Raw genomic sequence first — 22,203 nt, forward strand, 5'->3', positions numbered from 1 at the left:
TGCCCCCGGGGGGGCGCCCCGCGGGGGAAACTGCCCCCCGAGCGGTGAGGATGGTGCCAGCCGATGTCACCACCAGCTTTGCGGATCGCGAAGCTGGCGGACATCCACCGCCGGAGCGCCTCTTAAAGGCTAGGCCAGTGCGCTGTGGGCCGCCATATTTTTCTGGTGGCAGACTCTTGTCAGCCTGACAATGGCAGCCCTCGCCTCAACCAGGCCACCAACCTGCACTCCGCTATGGGTGCTGGGCTGTTGGCCCGGTCGAGGACGTCCCTGGTGGAGTCTCTGTGTAGCGCTGACGTTGCCAGCGAGGGCGCTGGGCTCAGCACTGCTCTACCACCCCGGGTGCGCACCCTCCATGGGCGCGGAGCACCTCCAATAGCGCTCCGCCTCTGTTGAGGGGCGGAAGGGCCGAATTCCACGCTGGGTGCAGAACTTCCGGGCCGGGTGATAAAGGTCTCCGCCCCGGAAGGTTACCGCCTCCAAACAGGGCAATTTCGCCCCCATGTCACTTTAAGGATGCATTCTACTCAAGTTTAGCATTGGTGTGAAGTGGAAACCACATTGCATCAGTTCTAAACTTTGACTGTAAATTAGTTGCCAAGGCCCAAACTGATTTGAGAGAGCAGGGGAGTGTGACTCCCTTCTCTAGGGAGTTGAACACAGCTTCATTCAGGTGTCAGGTTGGGCCCTGATGCCTTATTTAGGCTGCACTTATCATGTAACTGCAGTATCAGTGGAAAGCCAAACTGCTTCGTACCAATTTTGCAGTCAGAGCATGAATTAACCTTAAGACAACTGACATTTAACACAAACGATTTACATGCACACACATTGGAGTTACCTTCAATGTTAGGAAACTTCACAGGTACAGAAGGCTGGAAAATAAAGAATTCTCGTGTCAATCGGTTAATTCTAAGCTATTTGAAGATTACCAAGCATACCATATGAAAATACATTTTTCAACAGTCAAGTACAATGCTCAAAGTATTGCAGTTAATTCAAAGCTGTTTGATTCAAAATTATCTGTTAATTCAAATTGAAATCATGCAATGTATAAAAGCATTCTTTTCCTAAAATTACTGAATTAATTTTTTGAGCAAAAGTTTTGAATTAACAGGAGTAGGATGTAACGTGGAAGGAATGTTTGAGGGACTCTTGCAATATGAAGTGCTCCTTCCTCTCCCATCTATAAAACACAAGGAAAATGACAACATCTCCTACAAAAACAAAATACTGCAAATGCTGGAATCGGAAATAAAAACAGAAAATGCTGGAAATCTCAGCGGGTCAGGCAGCATCTGTGGAGAGAGAAACAGAGTTAACGTTTCAGGTCGATGACCCTTCGTCAGAACTGGCGAATGTTCGAAATGAACATAAAATAAGGATCACTGAAATGGGAGGGGTGGAAAGAACAAAAGGGAAGCTCTGTGATAGGGTGGAAGGCAGGAGAGATTTGAGAGACAAAAGGGATTATGGGCTGACATTGGATGGTAATGGCAGAAGGGAGAAAAAGATTAGTCCAGATAGGGTGTGAACAGCGGAATAATTACAGCGATTTGCCATGGGAAACAGAAAGAAAAAATACATAGGACCAGGGAGGGGGGTTTAAGAAAAAAAGGTTAGAGAGCAAAAATGGGCAGAAGTTATGGTCTGAAATTGTTGAACTCGATGTCAAGTCCAGAAGCCTAAATGAAAGATGAGGTGCTGTTCCTCGAGGTTGCATGGAGCTTCATTGGAACAGTGTAGGAGGCCGAGGGCCGAGATGTCGAAGTAGGAATGGAGCGGGGAATTAAAGTGACAAGCAACCAGAAGCTCAGGGTCACGCTTACGGACTGAACGGAGGTGTTCTGCCAAGTGGGCACCCAATCTGCGTTTGGTCTCCCCAATGTAGAGGAAACCACATCGTGAGCAGTGAATACAGTATACTAAATTGAAAGTACAAGCAAATCGCAGTTTCACCTGGAAGGAGTATTTAGGGCCCTGGACAGTGGATAAAAGGGCAGGTGTTGCATCTCCTGTGCTTGCACGGGAAGATGTCGTGGGAAGAGGAGGAGGTGCTGGGGGATGACTGCGAAATGGACCAGGGTGTCGCAGAGGGAGCAGTCCCTTCGGAATGCTGAGAGAGGAAGATGTGATTGCCGATCACGCTGGAGGTGACGGAAATGGCGGTGGATGATCCGTTGAACGTGGAGGCTGGTGGAGTGAAAGGTGAGGACAAGGGGAACCCTGTCGTGGTTCTGAGAGGGAGGGGAAGGGGTGAGAGCAGAGGTGCGAGAAATAAAATGGACACGGTCGAGTGCCATGTTAACCACGGCGGAGGGGAATCTTCGGTTGAGGAAAAATGAAGTCGTATCAAACGCACTCATGTGGAAGGTGGCGTCGTCAGAGCAGATGCGACGGAGACGGAGAAACTGGGAGAATGGAATGGAGTCCTTACAGGATGCGGGGTGGGAGGAAATGTAGTCCAGGTAGCTGTGGGAGTCAATGGGCTTATAGTGAATGTTTGTTAAAAGTCTATCCCCAGAAATGGAAATAGAGAAGTTGAGGAAGGGAAGGAAAGAGTCGGAGATGGACCATGTGAAGGTGAGGGAAGAGTGGAAATTGGATTCAAAGTAAATGAAATGTTTTAGTTCAGGGCGAGAGCAGGAAACGGCACCAATACAGTAATCAATGTACCGAAAAAAAAGAGGTGAGGGAGGGGACCAGAGTAGGACCGGAACCAAGAATGTTCCACATATCCCACATAAAGGCAGGCATAACTCGGACCCATGCGGGTTCCCATAGCAACACCTTTAATTTGCAGGAAGTGAGTGGAGTTAAAGGAGGAGAAGTTGTTCAAGTCGAGAATAAGTTCAGCCAGGCGAAGGTGGATGGGGACTGGTTGGGCCTTGCTCGAGGAAGAAAAGGAGCGCCCTCCGGCCATCCTGGTGAGGGATGGAAGTGTACGGTATATTTTTCTAACTTCTGCCATTACCACCTCAAGTCAGCCCATCATCCCTTTTGTCTCTCTAATCTCTCCAGTCTTCCACCGTATCACAGACCTACCCTTTTGTTCTTTCTTCCCTTTCAGTGCTTCTTAAGAATCTGTTCATTTCAAACATTCAGCAGTTCTGACGAAGGGTCATTGACCTGAAACGTTAACTCTGTTTCTCTCTTCACAAATGCTGCCTGACCTACTGTGATTTCCAGCGTTTTCTGTTTTTAAGTCAATATCTCCAATTATGTAGGCAGCAGGCGCGTTTACAAAATTGATTTTCTTTCAGGTATCTAATGTTGGAGGTTTTTTTGTACATCTGGCATCGGCTCAGCTGCCAACCTGGGGCACTGAAGCCAGAAAAGGTCAGTACCATCTAAGGAACCTAAATTTCAGCTCTCTGCTTTGTTTTTTTGGAGGGAGGACGAGGGGTGGAGGCGAGTAGGGAATATCAAATGATGCAAGCCAGAATATCTCCTATTAAAAAAAAGCTAGGTGCAGATGACTTGGGGATTTTTGATATACTGTACTTTATAGATTAGCAAGAACAGAATACTTTATAAAACAAAACAACAACAGAATGCAATTACAGAGTGAAACATCCCATGGTGCTTGACGAAGCGGGAGACAGGAAATGGAAGAAGAGTTTGGGAAATGGAGCAAATGTGCAGTTGAAGAGGTTTTGGAAAAGGTTTTTGAAAGTTTTGGAGGACTTTTGAAATGGAATTCTACTGTGCTGGGCAGTGGCTCTACAGTGCTGGAGGAATGTAGGGAGCCAGATCGGAAGAGAATGCGTGCTGGGACATGAGACTGGAGGGGTTTACAGCGGTTGGGTAAGGCAAGGCCAGATTTACAGACAAGAATGAACATTTTGAAATGAATGTACTGAGGGACGGAGAGCCAAAGATCAAAGCAGTCAGGGTTGATAGGTGAGGAGGATTTAATATGGAGCTGATACAAGCAGCAAGATCCCCCCCGCTTGCACAAACTATCCTTTAAGAAACTGGAAGTTCTCAAGGCTAGTGCTGTGGAATTTTTATACAATATATTTTACCAACCAAAGCATTCAAACTACAATCTGTATAAAGTTTTAGTTTTGAGTTGTATACAAGTGCGGAGAAATATATTGTGTTGAGAGGGTTTGCAAATGATAAAAATAAGTGTTAATTATTCTCATCTGTAGAGGTACCAGACAGAATCCAGTGATTGGGTGACACATTGCTAAGATTCACTGTGGGCCTGAGACTCAAATAACATTGGATAATTCCCTGGGTCCAATCAGATTTTTTTTTCTTCAACTCTTAAGAACATGATCAGAGCAAAGAAGCTATGTAAACCCTGAACATTGTATTCTTTAGGCTTTCAGGCTTCCTGCCTCAACCAGATTCTTATTTTATCTCACATTATTACACCAAAACATTACAGTAATATAGCTACTCAAATGTTGGGGGCAGCTTTATTATAGTAATATTAACACTACACAATGAAACAACATCTATAAAACGGTTTTGATGACATCCAACAACTTCATATAATATTAATTTTGCCCTGCCCTATTTGGGGCGCACAATTTGAATGAATTGAATATTTAGTGCCCGGCGAAATGGGCCGCTAAGTGTCACTGAATTGGGGCCTTCGTCAGCAAAAAAATCTGGAGGGCGGTATCGGAGGCGTGATTCACGTCCGCGGAGTGGTGTTAGCAGGTTGTGAGGCTCAGCGCAGCGCTGATGACGTCAGCGTGATGCGGACGTGCTGCGCTGACGCTTCACAATGTCCCTCCCCTTCGGCCGCTTTTCTGGCGCACACTGGGTCACCAGGAGGGCTTCGGCCGTGCCAGTGGCCCGGCACCCAATAGTCGGCCGACAAAAAAAAAGATGGCGGCCGCTGTGCAAGGCCCTCCCCTTGGAGGACGGCAGGGCGCCCCAGCCACGACAGCTTCGTGACCTGCAAAGCAGTTGTTGGCATTGCCTCACAATCTTGCATCCCGCAGGGTGCCAAGGGGTCGGCGCACACGGCGATGACATCATCGTCGTGTGCGACCCCGCCCAGGACGAAAACTAAGGGGCGCAGCGCAAACCTATTTTCGCCCGTGGCATCCTGGGGGCAATTCCGGGCAGGTTGCTTCTGCCTCCCAAACCTGGGCGATAAATCGTTAGCGCCTTCGGGAGATGCTAATGGGGCACTAACAGTGCTATTAAAAAAGGGGCAATTTCAGCCCCAAAAAGTATATAAATAAAGAGGTCAGTCATTTTATGCAAAGATCAATTATAGGTTAATTTCTGTTGGTGAAGGGAATCTAACCTGTAGCTAGAAATTCACAAGTACCGAACAGTCAGCAGTATTTTCTCACCATCAACAATTAACTTGCAACTAAGCTCAGGATCTATTTAGTCACATGGGGATAGGTCAGGGTTCCATCTAACTGTCACAACCATGCTCCAGGTGCCAAGTTTCCAAAGGAGATCAACTGGTTTTAATTAAAAAAAACATTAAACACTCCTGCTCACCCTACCTTTATCCCACCACCAACATTACCTCCTAGTTTAACGTTCTTAAATTTTGACTTTATTTAATGATCAATCTAATCTCTATTAAACCATTTTTGTTGATGAAGTAGCTCTGTCATTTCTAAAACCCAATGAATCCTTTCAGGTCCCAGAAACTCCTTAAATGTTCCTGTTCTGCAATAACCACTCCATGTGTTGATCACCTGTTTGCTTATGTTTGTCTGAATAGTAAACCCATGCATACAACTTATCAAACCCCTTCACAATGTTAAATACTTCTCTCAAGCCTCCCTTAGTCTTTCCAAGTCAAAAGCTTTAGGGTGACTCGATCAGCCTATTGAAACCTAGTTTACAGGACAGTTATCATTTCAAACCAGGTTTGATCTCCAATCTGCAGAATGGTGCCTCAATTAGCCTCAATATTCGAGGCTTTAGGCGAAGAAAAGGGAGAAAAATTGGCCACAGTTCCTGCTCCCGATTGCCATCTAGTTAGCCTGTTGAAAAACATGTAAAGGCTGATGTTGTGTGGGGGCATAACGTACTGGCGGACTACGAGTGGTTATAGAAGCACAATGGGCTGAATCTTAATGGGGATGGTGTGTTAGTGGTTCGGGGGCTCCTAGGTGGTTGGAAAACCTGGGAGAACGGGTTTCCCGCAGGTCCTGCCAGGACCGGAATGGAATGGAATGGAATGGGAAGCCTCGGTTTGCCACTCACAGCCAGCCAGATTGAGATGTTGGCTGTCTCTGGGCGGTTAGGCCTGCGGCACTAGGCTGCACAGAGAGGGAGGGATCGCATGGCGGCCGGAGGTCGGGTAGAAGATTTAAGGGGGCCTGAAGGGATCGGGGGGTTGGTGGAGCAGCACAGGGAGGGCCAGAGGCCGGCAGGCTTGGGAGGAGGCCTCATGAGGTGATCAGAAGCTTGGGGGGTTTGGATTGGAAGCCTTGTAGCAGGGTCTCCGACCACGGGGGATAGGTTAAGTTGAGACGCTGGATCCAGGAGGTAGGTGTAAAGGCCGTTGCCTCCTGAATCCAGCAGTCCTCGCCTTGCATTAACTGGCGGGTTTCCACGAAGTGTACAAAACCCAACCAGCTAAAGTTAAATACAAAATGGGAGGTTAATGCAGAAGCTTCCAGCCTCATTATATTTAAATAGACAACCTGCCCCCTGGCAGCAGATTGGCTGCCCGCTCCATCACGCCTCCATTGAAACCGGAGGTGGGTTCAGCGCAGGATTCCGATTTTTAACACTTCAACTACCCCCACGCCCCCAACCCACCCATCTTTTTAAAAAACATTTTTTTAAGTTTTCCTCAATGAAAGGAGGAAAAACAGAATAAATTGAGAAAGAAAGAAAACTTGCATTTATATATTGTGCTTTCAGTGCTCAGGAAGTTCCAAAGCAATTTGCCGGCAATTAATGACCTTTTTTTGAAGTATAACTTTTAAACAGAAAAACCGTGCATGCACGGAACTTTGAACGAGCCAGCAGGAAACATTGGCCAGGATACTGGGAGAATTCCCAGTTATTCTTCCAAAAAGTGCCATGGTACGTCGATTTAATATATTCTTTGAAAGATAGCAGTTGCTAGCTCATGCAAAACACAGTTCCATAAGCACCAAATTACTCTTCACTACCTTGTCCAGTTGCCTATTATTCATGTGGGGGTGCACTGTGATCACTGGCAGGCTATTTGATTATATGGCATCACAGCAATCCCCCAGCCCATCACCCAAGGATCAACCCACACATTTCAACAAGGATCACGTATTAGGGTTTCAACGGGAGACTTTCCTGGTCCATGTGGCTCAGTTTATTATCAACTGAGTCATTGAGAAAGCTATTGTAGAATAAGTCAAAGAAAAAACAAAACATCAGCTACAATCCAAGGAAAATTCAGAATATCAATTCCAAGATTTTTAGTAATATATAGAATCTCTGCTAATCAGATAACCTTCCTCTAGAATTTTCATAAAATTATATTTTCATGAGAACTTGGTAAGGTTAACATATGCTCTGATGCAAGATGTACACTGGATCAAAATGTCCACTGGTTCTGACAATATTTTACATACAGAAAGCAGCATGAATTTTATTTCATGCGATTGAACCACTGATCTGGCTGAATGCTATTGTGAGGAAACCTAAATATTTCCATGCGTTCACAGTGTAAAACCAATTTATATAAGTACTGAATTCTTAGACCATTTTATTATTCCATGATCATTTGCAGATTGTTCCAAAATGTTTGTAATTAAAATATAGACATTGCTCGGAAAAGGCTCTGAATTGTTTTGTGAAGATACCTTTTATAACAAAGTGTTGTTTGACACATTACAATGTCATAAGAGTTTTATTATGAGTTATCTAGGCTCTTCAGAAAGGAGTGTCACTATACTATAGCACCATTAACATAGCTCCTTATCCATTTTGTAACTTTTTATGAAGATAGACACATAGGAGATTAAATGAATAGAACATTACACAACGCAAGGAATTACTACCAGACAGTAAAACAATAAAAGCTACTGAACCTTTACAGTCAGACCTTTACTGATCACCAAGGGGTTTAACTGCCTTAAAAACATGCCACAAAGGAAAAAGTACCAACATATTTATAGCAGCGCTCTTAAAAGACAAAAGTGGTTCGCTGCCAATATTGGCAAGTCTGAATAAATCCAGTCAGTAGGAAGAGAAACGTGCACGAAATTATCCCAACAAGACTGGAAAGGAAAATCTGAGGAACTAGGAACAAAATCTCTTTACACCTTCAAAGCAAAAAGACATTTAAGGTGCCAGAATGTAGCAGCCATTAATAAGCTGAAGTCAAGAGGTTTAAGTAAAGCCAACACTCACCAACAAATGAGGTCTCCGATCGTGATCCATCATGTCCAGCAAGGGGAATGCATCACGCAACATTTCCATGGTAATAATACGGGTAAACCCAATACTAAAACAGGGGTCAAGAATCATTCGTTTTGTCAAAAGAAAACCACAAATAGCTAAGAGTGTATTTTTTTCCAAAAAATGTCACATATTCAGAACTCTAATATGTCCCAATTTAATTGTAGGGAGAGGAGGAAAGAATCCAAAGCAAGTTTCATCTAAATGAAGCATGAACACAGATACAAGGCAACTTATCACTAAATGTCAGTCAGAATGTGTTTATTTTACAAGTATAACGAGTAATGTTACCAGTTTTATAGGCTTGGAGAAAAAAAAAAGGTTCAGTATGGGTCATCAAAAGTTAATGACTGCCCGTCTCATGCAGACAGCTAGACTTGATATTTATGGTGGTGAGAAAGGTGCAGGGGATACCAGTAGCGGCCGATGAACCCGGGAGAGAAGGGATCAAGAGGGTGGGCAAAGTCTGTGGAAGGGAAGGGAGTGGGGAGAGGCCTGTGGGATCGATTGGGATGGGGGTAGCCCAGATCAAATGGGGGTAACTGATCTCCCAGCACCCCTCCACCAGGCGGGAGCAGTTAAAATCAGGGCCATAGAATCCAGAAGGGTGGGTGGGACTCGTTTACCACAAGCTCTTTCCGCAGTCTGCGCTTGATTTCTGCATGCTCTCGGCGATGAGGCTCCAGGTGCTCAGCGCCCTCCCGGAAGCTCTTCCTCCACTTAGGGCGGTCTTTGACCAGGGACTCCCAGGTGTCGGTTGGAATGTTGCATTTTATCAAGGAGGCTTTGAGGGTATCCTTGAAACATTTCATCTGCCCACCTTGGGCTTGCTTGCCGTGTAGGAGTTCCGAGTAGAGCGCTTGCTTTGTTTTATTAGTTCGAGGCATGGAATACAAAAGCAAGAAGGTTATGCTTGAACTGTATAAAACACTGGTTAGGCTGCAGCTGGAGTACTGCGTGCAGTTCTGGTCACCACATTACAGGAAAGATGTGATTACACTGGTAAGGATGCAGGAGATTTACAAGAATGTTGCCTGGACTGGAGAATTTTGGCTATGAGGAAAGATTGGAGATGCTGGGTCCGATTTCTTTGGAACAGAGGAGGCTGAGGGGAGACCTGATTGAGGTGCATAAAATTATGAGGGGCCTGGATAGAGTGGATAGGAATGACCTGTTTCTTTTGGCAGAGGGGGTCAACAACCAGGCAATATAGATTTAAAAAGTAATTGGGGAGAGGTTTAGAGGGGATTTGAGGGGAAATGTCTTCACCCAGCAATTGGTGGGGGTCTGGAAGTCACTGCCTGAAAGGGTGGTAGAGACAGAAACCCTCACCACATTTTAAAAATATTTAGATGTCCACTTACAAGTGCCGTAACCTACAGGGCTATGGACCAAGAGCTGTAAAGTGGGATGAGGCCTGATAGTACTTTGTCGGCCAGCGCGGACACGATGGGCTGAAATGGCCTCCTTCCACGCTGTAAATTTCTATGATACTAGAAGCCATGCAAGAAAAGTCTACGGTGATCGGCTTGTCAAACCTCCATCTTGGACTCTGCTCAGTGTCTGCAAAATCTGGAACTCAATGTGAGGAAACTGTAGATATTAAGGCATAGCCTACACATTTGCGTAACTTCTGAAACACATCTATATAAAAATGCATCCTTTAAACTAAATTTAAGCAAAATAAATTTAAGAAGTGCGATTGTCACATGTGGAACACCTAGGGAACAAATGTGATTTTTCAGACAGGTGTGACATGGAATATGGGATCATTAAGGTCAAGTACAGAAAATGTTAATCATTTTAATTCTTTTGATGTTGACATCGATTAAAGTTTCTAACTAGATTCTGATATATAATCTTTGAAAGACGAAACCTAATCCCACAATTGGGTGATTGACGGTTTCCGGTATTGCTGACAGGTTTTAAAAGTACTGTACGACAGTGACAAAGGCTGCACACAAAGGCAATATCAAAACCCAGAACAAAACAAACATTATCTAACTCAAAGGTCACATTTATTTTAGGATGTAATCCGTCTTTATAGAAACATAGAAATTACAGCATACCATGAGGTTATTTTGCCCAGTGTCTGAGCGGGCTCTTTGGCTGGAGCAAGCCATTCAAATTCTATATTCCGTCCATTATCCTTATTCTGTATCCTGTCCTTTCTCCATATTCTTTGATATCCTTCCTTTTATCAAAAACTGATCCAATTCCCTTTTAAATTACATTATAGTCTCTGCCTCACAGACCACTTCAAGTAAAGCATTTAAAGTTCTAATAACCCCCTTGTGAAAAAAATTCTACTAACTTCTCCCTTAATTCTACTACAGGCACAACATCTCAAATCCGGCTGTCAGAAAATTGCAATTGTCCGATAACCAGACATTTTTGAGAAAATCCCATTTGATATTCAGTAAAATAAAATCAGGAATTATTGTCCAAAAAACAGCGGGCCAGCTTCGCCGCTATATTTTAAATGGTGTGCAATCAGTCCGAGCCTTGCCGAATGACGCTTGACCTGACCTGACCCACACCACCATTAGTACTTTGTGTGTCTCGGTAGCATACGTCGCTCTTCGGACGCTCTGGTGTTTATCGTGATTTATTGTGAATTTGTGTTGTTTGCCATTGCGACCATGTCTAAAAGGCCAATAGATACCCCAATGGGTAATAGTTGCAAAGAGGAAACATAATTCGTTGTCAATTGCCAAGAAAGTGGAATTACTGCAGAAATTAGATAGAGGACCGTCAGTGCGAAGACTGAGTGAGGAGTATGGTGTCGGAACCTCCACCATTTATGAAATAAAAAAAAACAGAAAGAACATGTTAAGTCTCAAATAAAGCAATGTGACTGAGTACTGTGGACTTGAGTAATTGTGACCTTAGTCTCTTTATTCTGACTCCAGAGTGCTGGCACAGCATGGGAGGCCTGCTTATATGCAGTGCTCCCAAGGGATACTGGGATCCCTTGGGACTCCAACAGGTGCGCCCTCTGTTGGCGGTAGAATGCTGGTTACAAGGTGTTGCATACATAACAGAACAGATCATGAAGTTTTATGTGAAAGAGATGTTCAGAAAGAAATGAGTAAGAGAAAAACTATGCATAAGCCTAAAAGTGATGGTCTGGATCGAGTAATGATGGAGTGGTGGCGACAGAGGAGAAGTAAAAATAAGCCTAAGAGAGGCTACTGATTTTATTGATTTTCTGAAATCTGGAGAAATCCAAAAACTAGCACGGTCTCGGTCCCGAGGTTGCCGGATTTCAAGAGTTGTACCTGTAGTGATAATCTAGAGAGTTTATGTTCCCTTGTTACCAATTAACCAACCGGCGGAAATAATCTTTCACTAATTATTTTTTTTAAATCATAGTATATTCATGCAAGTTAATGGGATATCTTCACAGAGCACACACACACAGCTTCTTAACATGGAGGCTGCTCTGTCCGGAAGCTGCCTGTCTGTTTATTATAACTGCAGCTGCAGTACACTATGTCCACATCCACAGTATGGCGCTACAAGCATTACAAGCTTACAGACATCACAATTAACAAAGGAGTCGGAGATGATAGCTAGCGAAGCTGTTAATGAGCTACCTTTGATGTTGTTTCCTCATAGACTGTAAATAACAAGCAATTCATTAGCTTGTCTCAGTAATTCACAAACACCTCACACCCATTTACTGTCGACATATTTACTGAGCCGTACGAAAGCATGGGCCTTACGCTAAACATCCGTAGATAAAGGTCCTCCACCAGCTTGTCCTCACCGCACAGCACTGCCCCCCAGTCACCAAGATCCACTGCGTGGCCTTGGACACTGTGGACCACTTCCCCTATCTCGGGAGCCTCCTATCAACAAGAGCAGGCATCGATGACGAGATCCAACACCGCCTCCAGTGTGCCAGTGCAGCCTTTGGCCGCCTGAGGAAAAGAGTGTTTGAAGACCAGGCCCTCAAAACTGCCACCAAGGTGGTCTACAGGGCTGTAGTAATACCTGCCCTCCTGTATGGCTCAAAGACATGGACCTTGTACAGCAGGCACCTCAAGTTGCTGGAGAAATATCATCAACAATGTCTCCGCAAGATCCTACAAATACCTGGGAGGAAGGTGCACCAACATCAGCGTCCTCATCCAGGCTAACATCCCCAGCATTGAAGCACTGACCACACTCGATCAACTCTGCTGGGCAGGCCACATAGTTCGCATGCCAGACACGAGACTCCCAAAGCAAGCGCTCTACTCGGAGCTCCTCCATGGCAAACGAGCCAAAGGTAGGCAGCGGAAACGCTAAAGGACACCCTCAAAGCCTCCCTGATAAAGTGTGACATGCCCACTGACATCTGGGAGTCCCTGGCCCAAGACCACCCTAAGTGGAGGAAGTGCATCCGAGAGGACACTAAGCATCTCGAGTCTCAATGCTGAGAGCATGCAGAAATCAAGCGCAGGCAGCGGAAAGAGCGTGCGGCAAGCCAGTCCCACCCACCCCTTCCCTCATCGACTATCTGTCCCATTTGTGACAGAGTCTGTGGCTCTCGTATTGGACTGTTCAGCCACCAAAGACCTCACTTCAGGAGTGGAAGCAAGTCTTCCTCGATTCCGAGGGACTGCCTATGATGATGTGTTGGGGAGTCGCTGGTCCTGGCTTTGGCAAGAAGTTTTGCAGGCCATCCTTTTCTGGTTGTGTTTTACATGTGATAAAACACAGAAAAACACAGGTAGTGAAGTTGTTTGAAACGGAAAGTTGTGAAGCAGTGAGTGAATGGCTGTGAAGGATACAATGCAGGTTTGTTTGTTTTAGTCAAACAATCTAACCTAGTAATTTGGGTAAGTTTAGTGTGTTCACTATTATTGTGTTATAGCCCAAAGGCAACTTGTACCAATTGAATTAAGCAAATCTGAACTGTTGCTACGTATGTTCACATATGTGCAAGTACCAAGTGTGGCATCAAGGAGCCCTAGTTGGAAAGGTTCTTAACAAATACTTTCCATCTGTTTTCACAAAGGAAAGTGGCAATGCAGATACTGCTATCGAGGAGGAGTATGATATTCTGAATGAAATAAATAGTGAAAGAGGAAGTATTGAGGGGTTTAGCAGCTTTGAAAGTAGATAAGTCCCCAGGCCCGGATGAAATGCATCCCAGGCTGTTGAGCGAAGTAAAAGAGGAAATAGCAAAGGCCTTGACCATCATTTTCCAGTCCTCTTTGGATCTGGGCATGGTGCCGGAGGATTGGGGGATTGCTAATGTAGTACCCTTGTTTAAGGGGGAAAAAAAGGGATAGACCGAGAAATTTCAGGTCTGTTAGCCTAACCTCAGTGGTGGGAAAATTATTGGAAAAGTCCTGAAAGACAGGATAAATCTACATTTGGAAAGGCAAGGATTAATTAGGGACAGTCAGCATGGATTTGTTAAGGGAAGATCGTGTTTGACTAACCTGATGAATTCTTTGAGGAGGTAACCAAGAGGATCAATGAGGGTAGTGCGTACGATGTAGTATATATGGACTTTAGCAAGGCTTTTGATAAGGTCCCACATGGTAGATGGGTCATGAAGGTTAAAGCCCATGGGATACAGGGCAAAGTGGCAAGTTGGATCGAAAATTGGCTTGGAGGTAGGAAGCAAAGAATGATTGATGAATGTTTGTGTGACTGGAAGGATGTTTCCAGTGGGGTTCCGCAGGGCTCAGTACTGGTCCCTTACTTTTTACGGTATATATCAATGATTTAGATTTGAATATAGGGAGTATGATTAAGAAGTTTGCAGACGAAACTAAAATTGGCTGTGTGGTTGATAATGATGAAGAGGAAAGTCATGGGCTGCAGGAGGATATCAATCTACTGGTCAGGTGGGCAGAGCAGTGGCAAATGGAATTTAATTCAGAGAAGTGTGAGGTGGTGCACTTTGGGAGGGCTAATAAGGAAAGGGTATACACATTAAGCGGTAGGCCACTTAATAGTGTGGATGAACAAAGGGACCTTGGAGCGCTTGTCCACAGATCCCTGAAAGTAGCAGGCCAGGTGGATAAGGTGGTTAAGAAGGCATACGGAATGCTTGCCTTTATTGGCCGAGGCATAGAATACAAGAGCAGGGAGGTTATGCTTAAATTGTATTAAACTTTGGTTAGGCCACAGTTGGAGTACTGCGTGCAGTTCTGGTCACCGTATTATAGGAAGGACGTGATTGCACTAGAGAGGGTGCAGAGGAGATTTACTAGGATGCTGCCTGGAATGGAGAATCTTAGTTATGAGGACAGATTGGATAGCTGGGTTTGTTCTCATTGGAAAAGGGGAGGTTGAGAGGAGACCTCACTGAGGTGTACAAAATATTGAGGGGCCTGAACATAGTGGATAGTAAGGGTCTATTTCCATTGGTGGAGGGGTCTATTACGAGGGGGCATAGTTTTAAGGTGGTTGGTGGAAGATTTAGAGGGGATGTGAGGGTGGGGCTTCTTTACGCAGAGGGTTGTGGGGATCTGGAACTCGCTGCCTGGAAGTGTGGTGGATGCAGAAACCCTCACCACTTTTAAGAGATAGTTGGATGGACACTTAAAATGCCGTAACCTGCAGGGTTACGGACCTAGAGCTGGTAATTGGGATTAGACTGGATGACCTTTTGTTGGCCGGCGCAGATATAATGGCAGGGAATCGAATACAGCCTGGGTGATCTTCAGGACTAGTTTCAATCGCCTGGATGGGTCGGAGAGGAATTTTCCCAGATTGTTTTCTCCCTAAATTTAATCTGGTTTTTGCCTCTCCCAGGAGATCACATGGCTCCGGTTGGGGTGGAATGTAGAAGGTTTCAGTATAAGGGGTGTCGTAGTTGTGTGAAGCGGAATGGTTGGGCTAGATGCTCTTTGCCTTTCCGCCAATGTTTGTAGGTTTATATGTAACCTTCAGGGCTGCTGACCAAGGGCCGTGTGGCTCTTTGTTGGCCGGCGCGGACACGATGGGCCGAAATGGCCTCTTTCTGTGCTGTAAATTTCTATGTTTCTAAAATTGAAGTCAATGGGAATCAGGGGGTTAAACTCTCCACAGGCTGGAGTCATGCTTAGCACAAATGAAGATGGTTGTCGTTGTTGGAGGTCAATCATCACAGCCCCAGGACATTGCCCTGAGGAACTCCTGCAGCGGTGTGCCAGGCCCAATCATCTTCAGTTGCTTCATCAATGACCGTCCCTCCATCATAAGGTCAGAAGTGGGGATATTCACTGATGATTGCACAGTGCTCAGTTCCATTCGCATCTCGTCAGAAAATGAAGCAGTTCATGCTCGCATGCAGCAAGACCTGGACGGCATTCAGACTTGGGCTGATAAGTGGCTAGTAACAGACATGCCACACAAGTGCTGTGACAAGACTATCTCTAACAAGCAAGAATCTAAACACCTTCCATTGACATTCAACGGCATTACCATCACCGAATCCCCCACCATCAACATCCTGGAGAGTCACCATTGACCAGAAACTTAACTGGACCAGCCACGTAAATACTGTGGCAACAAGAGCAGGTCAGAGGCAGGGTATTCTGTGGCAAGTATCTCACCTCCTGACTCCACAAAACATTTCCACCATCTACAAGGCACAAGTCAGGAGTGTGATGGAATAATCTCTACTTGCCTGGATGAGTGCAGCTCCAATACTCATGAAGCTCGACACTATCCAGGACAAAGCAGCCTGCTTGATTGGCACACCATCCACCACCTTCAACATTCACTCGTTCCACCACCAGCGCACCATGGTTGCAGTGTGTACAGTCTAGAAGATGCACTACAGCAACTCGCCAAGGTTTCTTCGGCAGCTCCTTCCAAACCCGGGACTCTACCACCTAGAAGGACAAGGGCAGCAGGTGTAAGTTCCACTCCAAGTTAAATATCATCCGGACTTGGAAATATATCGCCGTTCCGTCATCGTCGCTGGGTCAAAATCCTAGAACTTCCACCCTAACAGCACTGTGGGAGTGCCTTCACCACAAGGATTGCAGCAGTTCAAGAAGGCGGCTCACCATCATCTTCTCAAGGACAATTGGGGATGGGAAATAAATGCTGGCCTTGCCAATGACACCCACTTCCCGGAACAAATTTTTAATAAAGTGCATGAATAATTAGTTCTGGTCACAAGGGGGTACGATCATTACACTTCCAGGTTATACACATACAAGTACATATAGAAAGAGTGCACTTGCATTTATATAGCACCTTTCAAAACATCAGGACATCCCAACTCCCAAAATGCTTTACTGCAATGAAGTACTTTTGAAGTCTAGTCAATATTGTAATGTAGAAAACACGGCAGCCAATTTGAGTAGAACAAGGTGCCACAAAATACATCATCACAATGAGATAATGACCAGATAATCTGTTTTCAGGAGTTGATGCAGTGTGAGTCAACTCCCATAAAGATAAGACACTCAGACCACTTACGGGAGCAGCCAACACCACTGAACCCAAGAAGGTTCCTGGAGCAGACCTGAATTTGTAACACCTTCCTATAATGGGGTGCCTGAGCAGACATGTGACACTCCAACTGCAGCCTAACTAATGCCTTGTACAAATTCAACACCACATCCTTGCTTTTGTATTCAATGTCCCTTTATATAAAGACCAGAATCCCATTTACTTTTGTCTGGTCTTTTCTACCTGCACTCCCATATGTAAAGATTGATGTATCTGCAGCATTACTCTGTTAATCCACATCACATCATTAAAAGCTATAGTTCTGTTCATTTGTTTTTTTCCCCAAATGTTATCAATTCACATCTCTCTGCACTGAACTGCATCTGTAAATATCTGTCCACTCCGCTAGTCTATGTCCACCTGCATTCTTACTCATAGTTTGCTATGCCCTTAATTTGATATCAGTGAACGTCACTATTACTCATTTTGACCCATGCCCAATTACGTATATAAAAAAATAAAATTAAAAAAATAAAAAGGAATGCCAACTCTGGGGCACCCCATAAAACCACATTCTCCCAATCTGAAAAACATCTATTTACCTATCTGCTTTCTGTTTTCTTACCATCTCTCTATTAATGCAGCTGCATTCCCTGTAATACCATCTGCCTTCATTTTTGCAACAAGTCTCTTCAGTGATAGCTTAGAAGATGTCTTCTGAGATCCATACATGTCAGATCCACTGTATTGTTCAATATGCTTTGTAGTTTTCTCAGAAATGTAATTGAATCAGTACTTTAATAATGGGCAGTAGTTAATCCACGTTAACTGCTCCTGGTTAGCTCCTTTCTTTCTAACTGTTCACTAATTTGATACTGTATTTTCAAAATTTGACAAAGATCATGGGCTAGAAATTTGTTTGGATAGCGCCCCTCGCAAGGGTATGACTGCATGAGGTAAGTGTGAGTGATCATTTTTTTTTGCAATTTACCTTTAATTGGGGTGAGTAATGAATAGGGAATGTATGTGTTTTTTGTTCAGATTCTATTTTTTTGTAATGAGGCCTCTCTTTGGGTGCTACCAGTCTGTCTCTTTAGCATGGGATATTCAGTTGCTCACCCGGCCTAGCGCCCCTAGAGAAGCATGGAACGCTTCCCTTATTGCTCCACTCCACTGTTAGGGCGCAACCACTGAATTTTTTGGCTGCCATCGCAAACCATTTTCTGTCGCTAAATTTAGCAACCACCTGACATTAGCACCTTAAAAAGCCTTCAACCAAATTTCCAGCTCTAATTCTGGAGTACACACACACACACACACACACATTTTTTGCCTGCAGCGATGATCCTGTAAACATTCCCCAAAAGGATACCATTTAGCAATGTCCATGACTGGCCCTTGTCCTGACACCAGCACACATTTGTCATGGTACCGTTTAAACATCCGCATTGGACTGTGAGACATCATAACTTGATCCTGAGAAATCTGTTAAACAATTAAAAAAAACATTAGCACATGCAGCTGATTTATAGCAAACAGTACATTTTGAAAGGAAGCATTAATTTTGTGGATCATTTTCAGGACAGTTTCTCACACAGATGAATGAATTATAAAAATCCTTCCTGGTTTCAAACATGCATACGGCATCAAGAACCGCTCATATTTATTGATTATCAAATGAACTCCAGGGACTACTGCTTCCTGCATATTCACCTTGCTGAACCAACATTGCACCTTAACCTCAACCTTGGAAAGACACCTTCTTTTGTGTCAGTGTGGCATTTTCCATTCTCAACACTGGAAATCTTAGTGGCCTAACCAATTTGATGACAAATCACAGGGAGTTCTGCTTTGGTCCTGCATCCGTTAAAAACTGGGTTGAGCCTACCCAAAGTCCCAGCACTAAAAGCTGGCAAAGGGGGATTGCATTTTGCTCATCAGTCTGGGCTAGACTTAAAATAAGTCTTCCAGATTTACTCTGCCCCTGACCCACTGATGATGATGGGTCCACAAAGTGATTAAAAGATGAAAGGACAGTGCACTAAACTGGTAAACATTCTATTCTTTCATTATGTCACTGTTTAACAGTCACACACATGATAATCATATTCATCAGTTTTTGGGGCAAGCGGGTGCAGAAAAAGGAAACTAATTCACTAAAATTCTCTAAAATCTGAACTAATATTTAATGAAGTCCCTCACATATACCTCACTGGAGCAGAGTTCCTGTACAGTCTATAAACACATGTGTGCAGTAGGATTGATTAGAGCACAGAGACCTCAATAACCCAGTGGGAAGAACAGGCAGTGGTTGGAGCGGACATTTGCGAACAATTCAAGCGGGTAACTTACAAAATGTTTTGAATCAAAAATAGCTAAAACATTAATCCCCAAAATGTACTTAAATTGTTTCACATGCTACAATTAGAGAGCATCTACACCTTTACAATTCTAGCGTGAACTTAACCAGAACATCACAAGACTCATCGGATGCAGGACTTAAATATGGAGATCTCGGGATGTCTGAATGAAAACAGGAGTTCACCATTACTACTTAGAGCACTGTGTGAAGTGCCATTTGTAAATGTGAAATGTGCTTTTGCAGTTGGTTGCTAACTGGGATTGGAACAGTTGCAATATCACCAGCACAGCTTTTCATAAAATCACTCTCAGCATTAAGCTTTTTCCCCCACTGGCAAATGTTCACATACTTTCTTTTCCTTGTATGTTTCCATCATTTTGAGTTATGTCTTGTTCACTCAGTTGTAAGCTCATAAAGTTGTGTTCGTAGCAGAGCACCCTTTCGTTCCACCAGCAAGTTGAGTATTAACCTCAGATGAGTAGCTGCATTATTACATTTTTAAAAGTTTATGCAAAGTACATTCACACACTTTTCTTACCTCTGCCCCCTCATATTAAAATGAAAATGCTGAAAAAATTAATGGCCCTGTAAAATGACAACTCTAAAAAGAGACAATTTTTCCAGACTCGAGGAAGGAGAAACATCAGCTCAGTACCCAACTCTCTTTAAAAAAAAACACTTACTAGGCATATTCTGGACCTGAAGGAGAGATTTTCTCAGCACCAACCATTTTATAACAATTTGATAGCACACCCTGAGCAGTTTTGTTCCAAGAATGTCATATTTGGGATAGGAAGACAGCAGTTCATGTCTTCAAAATGTTTTTTTTTAAATAAACGCCATCGAAGGTTTCACTTCATGTATCCATTCTCCAAGCAGAATTTCATTACTCCCATTATCAGCATCAAATCATACCTTTCAGACTGAAATCTTACTTGAGGCTTGGCACAGGTAGACCATTTTTCCAGCTGCTTCTCTCCCAATGCTGCCCATCACATCATGCTGCTCCCCATTTTTCAGAAAATTCTAATCCTGCTTGTAAAGTTCCAATCCCACTACTGTCCCATTATTAAAGTACTAATTCTATTCCCACTAAGTCCCACTCCCTCGAAAATACTACTGCACAGAAAACTACACTTTCCACTCCAACTATGCCGCACACAATTCTTGTGGCTGTCCAGAGAGCTGCACTGCCATCACACACAACCAGACTTCAGAAGAGCCACATGCAACTAACAAATTGCCACTGGCTGCCTGCTCATCTAAAATGGACCGTACAATGCCACTGTTTAATAACCACATGCAAAGCAGAAATTCTGCTTAAAATTCTTTAAAATCAAGACAACAAAATCAGCTACATTCTTTAGTACTTATCTTTCAAAAGTCTAAATATACTCTGAAACTTAAGTTATTCTCAGTGCCTTTATTACTACTACAGTTCTACACAAAACTCATCCACTATTTATCCAATCGGTAGACCCAATAGAATATGACATTGGAGGTTGTGCATGTGTTATGCGTATGCTGGTTAGGCAATTATTGCATGCTCTATTTAAAACACAAGCATAAATAGAAACTAAACCTTAGACAAGATAACCGCCTTCTATTTTTCTCCCCTCGGCTCTGAAGAGTTTTAACTCTTTAATTACTGAACTCCTCAATCCCCTCTTTGCAGACCCTTACAATCTGTGGAACACTCGGCATCTAGAAATAACATCAGAAACTGCAGCAGGGTGAAACGTAGGGGAGTGAGGGAGAAAGAATGTGAATGAGGCACGAGGGCATTAAAAGCAAAAAGAAGCAGCTGCTTAGTAGAATGACAGAGGCAGCAGGATCATGCAGGTGAAGTATTAGAGGAAAAGGGGTTTGGAGTGGGAGTACATTAGTCAGGGAGCTTTCCCCCTCCAGGAGTAGAGGATGAGGGTAGTGGGATTGGAGGTAGGCAGGGAGATGTGGTTGATGAGGGAGATGAGAAAGCGTTGGGAGATATTCCTATCTAAATTTTGCAAAATACTGTATCTGCAGCTTCACTTTGGAGAGTGTAATTACAGGTGAAATCCCTATTTCTTGTTGGTCAAATAAAAGCCTTTAATCAGTTCATGCACAGTTGCAATCATTATCAGATTTGAACCAAATTAGGAGGCGCTCCATCCTCAGGAGCTGATTTGAGTTTCTGTCTGCTTATTTTTCTGATGACTTACAAGCTATGAAATCCATCTTCTCCACAACCAGCCTCACCTAAGGCTCCAGCCTATCAGCAGTTACAACCCATTAGGAAATAGCCCTGTGTCTGTGGAAATCAGACAGAGTGCAGATATTGCCTTCCCAAATCAAAAACAGTACCTCAGTCTGCCTTTATAATTTGCTTAACATTTGAGTGCTTTGTAAGACCAGCGTCCATGTGTTGCTCTCTCGTTTTTACAATTCATGTTGGGATGGCACTCCCTTTCCTGCTGCTAGATTCTGCTGTTAACGTGGAGGCCCAAAGTTAAAACCTGTTGGGTTGGCTTCCCATATGTATTTCAATTAAACCAGCAGCCATAACCTAATAGGAGATCTACAGGCACACATTATTGTACAGCTGCTTTATGGTGTGCAGTCAATAGGCGTCACCCTAGACTGGTCATTAACCCCAAAACAAACTATCGACTGAAAACTGCTGAGAAAGTCAAACCCTGACAATATCTAATTGCCAAACCTGCTGGCTCTATCTGGGGAGCAAAGGCCTCCACACTTCGCGACTCAGTTGCGGAAATATTGTGCTCCGGCTTGGGCTTACTCACTGCGCACCAAACTATTGGATACTCAACTACATGCTATGCTACTAGATGTTTTGTGTCAGGCAGATTGCGCCCAACACCCCTTCCATGGTTAACGTAGCTACTCCACATCTTCATCACTCAGATGCAGCAGCAAAACTGGTGAATAGACTTAGTTTGATGAAATCATGTTGCTAATTCACATGACTTAACAGCAAAGAGCTTCCTCACAGCTGCAAAATGAAAATAAGACTGACCAAATGAAGGTGTTACCACCTTTGGCCCTAACCTCTCCTTCCCAAA

The 22,203-nt window shown here is 44.0% G+C and overlaps 1 protein-coding gene across 1 annotated transcript in view; it reads right to left on the bottom strand.

Annotated features, from left to right (window-relative positions):
- Nucleotides 1-22,203, bottom strand: part of LOC139276727 (haloacid dehalogenase-like hydrolase domain-containing 5) — a 50,431-nt gene that overhangs the window by 10,227 nt on the left and 18,001 nt on the right. The window contains exons 3-5 of the mRNA XM_070894712.1: nucleotides 18,152-18,264; nucleotides 8,338-8,431; nucleotides 842-875 (exon numbers count right to left, since the gene is read on the bottom strand). Of these exons, the coding sequence (XP_070750813.1) occupies nucleotides 842-875; nucleotides 8,338-8,431; nucleotides 18,152-18,264 (241 nt within the window). The remainder of the gene's footprint in view (nucleotides 1-841; nucleotides 876-8,337; nucleotides 8,432-18,151; nucleotides 18,265-22,203) is intronic.

Source organism: Pristiophorus japonicus, chromosome 12 (genome assembly GCF_044704955.1).
Source record: "Pristiophorus japonicus isolate sPriJap1 chromosome 12, sPriJap1.hap1, whole genome shotgun sequence".
In the NCBI taxonomy this organism is placed as follows: Eukaryota; Metazoa; Chordata; class Chondrichthyes; family Pristiophoridae; genus Pristiophorus; species Pristiophorus japonicus.